Genomic DNA, 9,628 nt, shown 5'->3' on the forward strand with positions numbered 1-9,628 from the left:
TTAAAAAAATGCCAATATGAACCTATTGGATAATCAATTTTCTCCCGCCACTGCTGCCGACTTTATCGGCCTGGGCGAGAAGTCGACACTGCCGCCATCCGGTGGCGTTCCTCCTACTGATTTATTTTCCCTTTCAACACGCAAACTGTTATTTTCTTTAATTAATGGAAATTAATGTCATTAAAGCTACTAAAATTCATTAATAATTCATAGATTTACATCCATAATCGTTTCAGGTATCACTTACCCTTTTTTACACCAAAACAAGTAGCCACCTAACAGCCACCTAACAGCCACTTAACTTAAGTGGCTGCTTGCATCCCAGGGTGGTTAGAGTGTGGGATGACATGCGGTAGACCCGGGTTCGATTCCCGGCTGGGGCAGTCAAAATTTGTGACACTCTAAATCTCACGGTTTCATTTGTCGAGTGGGAGTCTCGCAAGAGACGACTGTACCTGGGCAGGATTTTCCCTCAAGTCAGGTTTTCCCTTGTCCTTCGGCCAATGCGGTACAGGGGGTTGGGGGTGGGAAGGGAATAAATCGTAAAGACCCGAAAGGATGTACGAGTGGAAAAAAATGAAGTTGCAGCTATACCAATGAAAAATGACTGACGCATTTCCATCTCTAGTTCGAATGTGGCGAGACGCTACATAGCAACTGGAATTTTTCTCTAGTCCAAATTAATAACTGCGGCTGTTTCCCGCAAAATTGAAACATTTTTTTCCTCTGTAAAAACAAAATTCATGCAAAAAGTCAATTGACTCATCTCCTCATGCAACTGCTGATTTATTCGCAGAAATTTTTCCAAAACCGCATTACCATATATTCCAGGTCATTGCGAATATCAAATTTGACAATGAAGATTGTTACGGTGAATAAGCTTCCATCCGCCGGAGGCAAATACAGATTGGGTAAAATTCAATTTCAATTCATTTGAAATAATTTATTTCATTTGCATGTGAATTAATTTGCATAGAATTTTGGGGCTTTTTGCGAGTTTATGGGCGTGCGAGATGAGTTACAAGCGTGAAAGCTGCTAGAGTGTAGTTAAATTCGACTCAACGACGGATGGAAAGAGCCCTTGAGTAAGATCAGACAGATGAAGGTAGAGTTGCTCCATTCTCATCCCCTTTTACCTCATCGATTTCGTCTAATTCCGAGTAACCACAGACTCCCTCGCATGAAATTCAAATTCGGGGGGCATTCACCAACAAAAAATTCCGTTACAGTCGTTAAAACCTGAATTATTTTTCCACGGTGTACGGGATGGCTGTCATCCGCGCTGATCCATGTTGAACTTGTTTAAATTATGGTATATGTAGATGAAAAAATTGGGGGAGAATATTCAAATTTTTTGAATCGATCACGATGGAATCATTTTTTTCATTCTATCTCGATGGAGAAATGTAATTCTGATGGAATTTTTCAGGGTGCATTTCAATTTGAAATTATGAGATATCAGTATTCCGTACAGAATTCGGGATTTTTCTGCTACACTGGGAGAAACAATCGGACGATTGCATTTTTTATAAATGGGTGTAAATATTGTTGCTAATAAATTAGCAATTTGCTTCCGAATGAAAGCTTTGTAATCAGTCGATTTTTCGATTTTCTAATTTTGCTTGGAAATGACTTGGAATATCATGAAACGTGGAGATATTATGTTTTTAGAGAATGTTTGTGTGTACGTCCGTACACTAAGAAAAAATCAACGCACAAAAATCACAAAAATCATATTCTTGAGCGAAAAACATCGCATACATATTTGATCAATTTATGATAGGTTTCAGGCAAGAAATCGGTGCTCTTCGGATTAAGGAGGAAGTTACGGAATGAAAAGGTGATGTCTTTTTTCGAAATGAGATAATATTCCTTAAAAGACAGGAATAGTTTGACAGAAGGAAAAGCAGATATTGCTTCCCTTCGAACTCAAAGCGATTGAGCATGAGCGGCGGTTATATTTTTGTAATATCTGGAGGTTTTCCTCTGCAGAAACTCTCTATTCATTCAATATAAAAGTCTCTGATTCATGATTCACTGAATCGAAGCTTTTAATATTACTAGTCATTTTCTCATCTTCTGACACGAAACAACCGATTTCTTGTGGCGAGAAATGTATCCTCTAGAGATGAGATATTTGACGCAAGAAATTAGTTTTGTGATATTTTGACGATATTTCTCTCAGTGTATGTGCGTACAAAATTCGAGGAATCTTTCTAAAAATTTTCACAGAAAGACTAAAGTAATAGATAAAAATCTGAAATTTTCGCTCATAATTGGTATTATTTGGAAGTACATATGGGTGAAATTTCAGCTCAATCGGTCCAGTAGTTTTTGAGATACAGCGATTATGGAAAATTTTTCTTTTTTCAATATCACGAAAACTACTGCATCGAATTTTTATCATAATATCTTTCGAATCAGATCATAATATGCCGTAAAATGCCCTAAAATCTGAACTTTCATGATTTCTCCAACCCATCAAATTGAGTTCAATGTTTCTCTCCAGAAAATTATGAGTCAACTGACCATGAAATTTTGATTTTCGTTCAACAGTGCAACTGAATTTATAAATGTTACGTTAGGTTTTGCATCTAAATCCAGAACCTCCCAAAATACTAAAACGAATTTGGTACACGAAGAAAAATATTCAGTAAAAATTACGGAACTCACAATTCACTCACCGATTACGGATTCGACTCAGAAAATTTAAGTGACCGTATTGTAATTTTTCACAGGAGATTCACATAAAAACTACGGAACGCTCCGGAAAGATTCCGTGACAGTTCCATAAAATTTCCTACAACCAAATTTCGCTCCGGAATTACGGAAAAGATACGCAATTTTTATTGAATATTTCTCTCCGTGTAGACATCCTGCGCCCTCAGAAAACTTGGCTAAGTCGTTGCAAAACTCCCTAAGCCCTCCCAGAACTTTCCTAATCTCTTAAGGGACCCCACGATATTCTCGGAAACCGTTTGGAAAGTTCACTACGTTTTTTGTTCGAATTCCGTTTCAATTCGATCCATCGAAAATTACGACACGAAAATCACTCCGTAGAACTCAAAAATTATAAAACACACTGTGCAGGAAAATGGGAATTGTCACCTGTCTGTAAATGACGTTCTCAACGAGGGTGATTGCAATCTTCACCTTCAGCTCGTACTGCAAACCTCAACCTCGTCAGAACCGTCAGCTACACGCTCGTTATGTGATATACTATTGAAATTCATGAAAAATTTGCGGAAACGATATATCGATATACGAACATTCCTTCTGAAATTGAGATGCTGAACTTCACATTTCCTCACAAAGAAAAAAAGTTTCAATATTTCAGTAAAAATCTCTCGAGTTCTGGGTTCAGTATTCTTTGGTACTAAATTTTAAAGAGCAAAAAGTCCTGGGTTTAGATGAAATTTCCATAAATTCTTTTCCTAACAGAATTTTCTCTAAAAATCCGAGAGAAATGTCTAGCCTGTCATTAATTTTTACTAAAATCCATTACCAATTATACTTGAAGTATATTTTCTCCTACTTTAAGGCCATCTCGTTGCTGGAATTCAGAATTTTAGATTTTTAAAAATAAAACATTTTCGTTTCTTAAAATAAGAAACTTGGGATTTAAAAATGACAAACTCAAGTCTAGATCAAATAAGGATCAGAAATACAAATTTTTCAAAATTGCTAGATTACCGTCAATGTATTCTTGGTTTAAACCTATGGAGTTCTTGCAGATCTAATGATTGACGTACAATAGATTATATTTTTTCCTGCCAACAGTTCGAATTTTTATGAGGATATTTTTGATGATCACGACAAAAATTCAATTTTTGTGGAAGATGTTAAATTTCCTTCAAATATTTCCATCAAATATTCGCATGTGGAACATCTAGTTTCTCGGCAGGACTAATATCTTCTCTCAGTGCATGTGCGATGGAGATTTTTCAGCTCGTCCGATAGGCCATCAGCTTCGCATCGGGTGAAGCCGAGATCGACTTAGCTCTCAACTGAGTTTTCGAGGAATATCTTCACATCTAAGGGAGATAGTGAAATGTTCCTAACAACTTTATTTGAGGAGAGGATCTGTAAATTGGGTGGATTGTGGGAGGTGTTAGAGAATAGTTAAAGTAGGATGAGCCGTGAAAGAAAAAATAGTGAGTTTTCTAAAATCACAATTTATTGGTGGCCAACAGCCACCAAAGTCTGAAAATATGTACACTTTATACACTTTTATGTCTCTAGAAAGTTATTAATTGATTTACTGAATTTATACTGATACTGCGTTGATTGACTCTAGATTGAATTTATAAAACTGAATAAACGAACTGAGTTGATATACTGATCGGAACTGTACGGATACTATACGACTTCTACAGGTGATTTGCTCGAGATAGACTTATCCGGTGAGAGGCTAAGCCCAAACTCTTCGCGCGTGTTTCGGTCACTTATGACTGATGACCCGAAGGGTCTCGGAGATTTTCGAAGTAGGCCGAGCTAGTCGACCAGAATGTTCTGGAATTTTAGTTGCGTTTCAAACAAATTTTTTTTGTAGCTTCTAAGTTGCTCTACTAAAAAGGTTGTAACAACAATCCTGCTATCTGCCTTAGATTCTGAGACATTCATTGACGACCAACTATGGTAAAAATCTACTTAAATTGTTTTACCGCTTTATTACTGAATTTTTCAGCTGCACTGTTACAAAAAAAAATTTCATAGACAGTTGACTACTAATTTTCAGGACTACGATACTGAATACGATTTAGCTGAAAAAATCATGAAATTTCAGGTTTCACTGAAAATTCTGTAAAATTCCAGACAGACAGACATTCAAACAGCATAAAGACGAGAATTTCTTAATTCATTTAAATTTCCCATCTAATATAAATATTCAGTGCCAAATTACTTTGAATTTTCAGTGAAATCTAAATTTTTATAATTGTTTCCCTCTAAATCGCAGTCAGAGTCACTGTCCTGAAAATTCTAGAATATATTTACCGGAATTTTCTGGCTTTCTATTGATTTTTAGGGAAAAATGGAACTGAAATTTACAGTTTTCTTTGATTTTTCAACAAAATCCTGAATTTTCAATGACGAAATTCCTTGAAATTTCAGTGGTAATTAAATTGGATAAAAATTTCCAAAATTTTTTTTTTAATTGTTATTTTACATCGCTTCGACCCGGTTAGGGTATACTGCGATGATGATCAAGACTTTAAATGGTTAGATCGCACCATTCTACCCGGCCGGGATTTGAACTCGGAACCTTTCGCATGTGAGGCAACGAACTTACCCACTGCGCCAAGCCACCGGACAATTTCCAAAAAGTGTACCAGAAATTGCAGACAAAAATGTTTAGTAGTGTGTGTATTTTTTTTACTGAATTCTCCATTTGTGCCAGAATTTTAAGCAGGATAAATACGAGAATTCCTTAATTTATTTGAATTTCCAATCTAATATAAATATTCAGTGCCAAATTACGTTGAATTTTCAGTGAAATCGGAAATTTTATAATTTTTTCCCCCTAAATCGCAGTCAATGTCACTGTTCGGAAAATTCTAGAATATATTTATTGGAATTTTATGGTTTTCTATTCATTCTCAGCGAAAAATGGAACTAAAATTTACAATTCTCTTTGATTTTTCCACGACGTTCTGAATTTTCAATGTGGAAACTCCTTGAAACTTCAGTGGTAATTCAATTCGATAAAAAATTTTCAAAAATTCTACCGGAAATTTCAGACAAAATTTGTTAATAGTATGTGCATTTTTTTACTGAATTATTCATCTGTGCCAGAATTTTAAGCAGGATAAAGACGAGAATTCCTTAATTTATTTGAATTTTCAATTTAATATAAATATTCAGAGTCAATTTACTTTGAATATTCAGTGAAATCTGGAATTTTATAATTGTTTCCCCCCAAATCGCAGTCAGTGTCACTGTCCTGAAAATTCTAGAATATATTTATTGGAATTTTATGGGTTTCTATTCATTTTTAGCGAAAAATGGGACTGAAATTTACAGTTCTCTTTGATTTTTCCACGCAGTTCTTAATTTTCAATGACGAAATTCCTTGAATTCTCAGTGGTAATGAAATTCGATAGATATTTTCCAAGAAAGTCTACCGGAAATTTCAGACAACATTTTTTAACAGTGTGTGCCTTTTTTTACTGAATTTTCTATCTGTGCATTTTTCTCGAAAAACTACATGTCCACGTCAGAACTTTGAAAATCAATTCCCATTCCTTCGGTTGAATCACGGCAATTCACCAGCAATATCACGAAGACTCAGCATAAACATTCAATGAATATCTAAAAATGCATAAACGCCCTGAATTTCTCTTCAAGTTGCAGTTCCTCATCTCTCCCCAAAAAAGTAACAAAAAGCCATGAATATTTTTCTATAATTCCAACCGCAGAAGAATAACATGGTAAATCAGCTCAAAGAGGAGGAACATCTGCTGAGAGCGCTCTCAGAGCCACTCCGACTCTACCTCCTCAAGTACGTATTTCCCACGCTGAGCCAAGGTCTCCTCTCCGTCGTCCAATCGAAGCCTCCGAATCCCTTGGACGCTCTGGTAAGTACCCGCAACATCCTCCCGCCAACATGTTCCCAAGTAAAACAGCTCAAGAAGAAAGAAAAAAAGTTAATCCGCTGCATCTCCATAAACGTCCTTTTTATTACTTCCGATAAATCGATATTTCATCGCGCAACAGTTTTATTATGAAAGTTTCATTGACACAAACTTTATGTCCTCAACAGATTCAATACGACCAACTCAATATCCACGAACTTTTTCATTTCTCAAAGCGCATAAGCATACCGAGATTGCAATTTTTTAATATCTTAAATATTAATTGCGTCGTATCTTTTTCCCTTCGTCTGTGTTATCGTTGTTTTTACCCCGGGGGAAATGAGAAATGAATGATATTTAATTCCTGGGTATTGAATCAACATGGAACAATGGAACCGGTGACAAAGGATCGCTTGTGGTGACATTGTGTAGGATAAATGCCCGCTCGAGTTGGTTGCATCATCGAAATCGATAATTAAACCTTTTTTCCTCTCAATTTAGACGGAAATTGTCATGTAGCTTGATAGACCGTCCACGTGAAAGGACATTGATACGTTTTTATCCTCTCGATTTTTTTCTCCTTTTTCATGGCTTACTATTGCACGGAGAGAAATATTAAATAAAAATTAAGTATCTTTTCCGTAATTCCGGAGCGAAATGTGGTTGTAGGAAATTTTACGGAACTGTCATGGAATTTTTCTAGAGCATTTGGTAGTTTTTATCTGAATCTCCTGTGAAAAATTACCATACCATCACTTAAATTTTCTGAGTCGATTTCGTAATCGGTGAGCGAGTTGCGAGTTCCGTAGTTTTTACTGAATATTTCTCTCCGTGTGGGCAAAAAAGTCGACGAAAATTTATTGCTGATATCATCCGTCTGTCAACACAGAGTGTGAAAAAAAAAAATTGTCACTTTATTTGAAGTGCGGGGATAAATAGTTGGATACAATACCATCAGTGAAAATAAAAAGTTGTTTTTATATTTCCCTGGGATCTCGTTTTTTCATCGCTTGAGTTCATGTGATTACAAAAAATCGCACAAGGTGGGTGAAAGAGTGAAGGGGAAAGAGCTGTTACACAATTCAAGGATAAATATTTTTATCCGAACAATGTCTCCGTTTCCCTTTTTCCCTTTGCTCTCGCACCCGGTGGAATATGTAGAACCGCTGGATATCACCTTGAAATGTGTTCAGGTGGAAATCGATAGAGCGAAATCGAGTATTGCTGGCTGTCCACTCGTACTCTTGTGCCTTATGCCTGTGGACTTTCTTCATTCCCAAGTGTACACAGTAAAGCGATCCGTGTTTTATTATTTCTGATATACTATAAACTCCCGCATTCACGTTCTTCGTATTTTCTTTGTCAACTTGTGAAGGAATGATGAGGAGAGACAAAGTTCAGGGATTTTTTGGACGAAATTTGGGTCGAGTGACAGTAATAATTTAATACTTGTGAAGTATTCATGGCAATGTATGGGGAGTCTCATGCCGACTCACGAGGCTCGGAAGCTTAGCGTCTCCCATTCAGTAGCGAAGTGGTAAAACGGTACAAGTCAATTTTGACTATTGACCCGTTTTCAATGAATATCTCGGAATCTTGTTATAACTTTTTCTGTAGAGCCGATTGACTCCCTTAGATTCGGAAATATTCCTCCAAAACTCAACTGGGGGATAAGTCAACTTAAGGATAATCGGGCGAGCTGGAAGGGATGAGAAAAAAGCAGCCATTTTTTTTTACGTATTCTTTAAATCATGGAAAAGGCGTGTGCAAAGTTTCAGACTGTAGGGGGGCATGGTTAATTTATTATGAATTTTTGAAAAAGTAGTCATTTAACCTGTGATCTTATGGAAATCGCAAAAAAACTGCAAAACCCAAGGAGAAAATGCAGCCAAAGTCATGAAACTTTAGACACATTTAGAACATGTGATCAATGATTTTTTGAGTGAAAAAGATTGTCGCCTAGGAGCATGGTTTATTAATAATAACGAAAAAAGTACTGAAAAATTACATTTCTGCGCACGCGGCCCAAACGAGCAGCAACATGCCACGTACCGATCGGGTGGGGTAGCGCGGTCAATTTAAACGTCTCTTGAGAGAGAGCGATGAAGCGTTGTGATTGGAGCTCTCTCGAGCCAGTGGTACCAGCTCCTAGTGAAAAAACAACTACCGACGATGTTGCCACTTTTTCGCATGGATTAATATTTTTCCATGTATTAAAAAAAAACAATCTGAAAACCATTCAATGCGTAGAACAGGTACAAATAAATTTGATTAGCTCCAAAGATAATTTTTAACCGGAGGTACTCCCTAATATTGCCTGAATTTTCAATCCGAACGGGAAAAATTTTTTTGTTCAGCGACTGGTTTTTTGCAGGAAAACAATAGAAACCCCTCCGCCTCACCTGCTACATTTCCTTCTCGCCCGATTATCCTTAAACCGCTTTACCACTTCGCTACTGAATTGGTTTTTGGCATGTGTTATAACTATTTAGATATTATTAGGATTTTTCGATTCCTTCAACCGTTCGCCTTCTGTGAATATTTCAAATTTTGTTTTTTTAAACTTTCAGTGGGGATTTCTGAGCTTTAGATGATGATATCCAAAAAATTATAATAACAATTTTCTTCCATTTTTCAATGAAGAGACGCAAAGTCATTTAATATTATAATTTTTTTAAAACAGCTGATGTCATTTGAATTGTTGTATCTGCTTTGTTGACCGTAAAGGCTGGGAGAAGTTAAGATGCTTAAAAAAATAGATTTTTTTACGAATTCAGGGATTAAAAGCTGACTTTGTAAAGCACTGCATTCTTTAATTAATTAAATTTTCAGGGATTATGCTTTGAAGCTTAGTAAAAAATTTTCACGGCTGAAATATGGTGGAATATTGTGGACTTTTCTCATTCCTGAGTGTAGATAGAAGAGCGATCCGTATTTTACTATTTCTAATATCGACGTTTCCTAATACAACAAGGGTATTACAAAATCTTTGTCTTCCGGATGGATACCGCGTTTGGATTCAGCGTTGCGCTGACGTTTCGCAAACATTGCAGTCT

General features: G+C 36.3%; 1 protein-coding gene across 1 annotated transcript in view; it reads left to right on the forward strand.

Moving 5' to 3' along the window:
- Positions 1-6,575, forward strand: part of LOC107048397 (adenylate kinase 7) — a gene marked incomplete at its 3' end in the record, with an annotated part of 22,400 nt that extends 15,825 nt beyond the window's left edge. Inside the window, exon 5 of the mRNA XM_015271546.1 lies at positions 6,417-6,575. Within this exon, the coding sequence (XP_015127032.1) occupies positions 6,417-6,575 (159 nt within the window). The remainder of the gene's footprint in view (positions 1-6,416) is intronic.
- Between the last annotated feature and the right edge of the window lie 3,053 nt (positions 6,576-9,628).

The sequence above is a fragment of the Diachasma alloeum genome, unplaced genomic scaffold (genome assembly GCF_001412515.2).
Source record: "Diachasma alloeum isolate Michigan unplaced genomic scaffold, Dall2.0 Dall_scaffold_00192, whole genome shotgun sequence".
NCBI classification, from domain to species: domain Eukaryota; kingdom Metazoa; phylum Arthropoda; class Insecta; order Hymenoptera; family Braconidae; genus Diachasma; species Diachasma alloeum.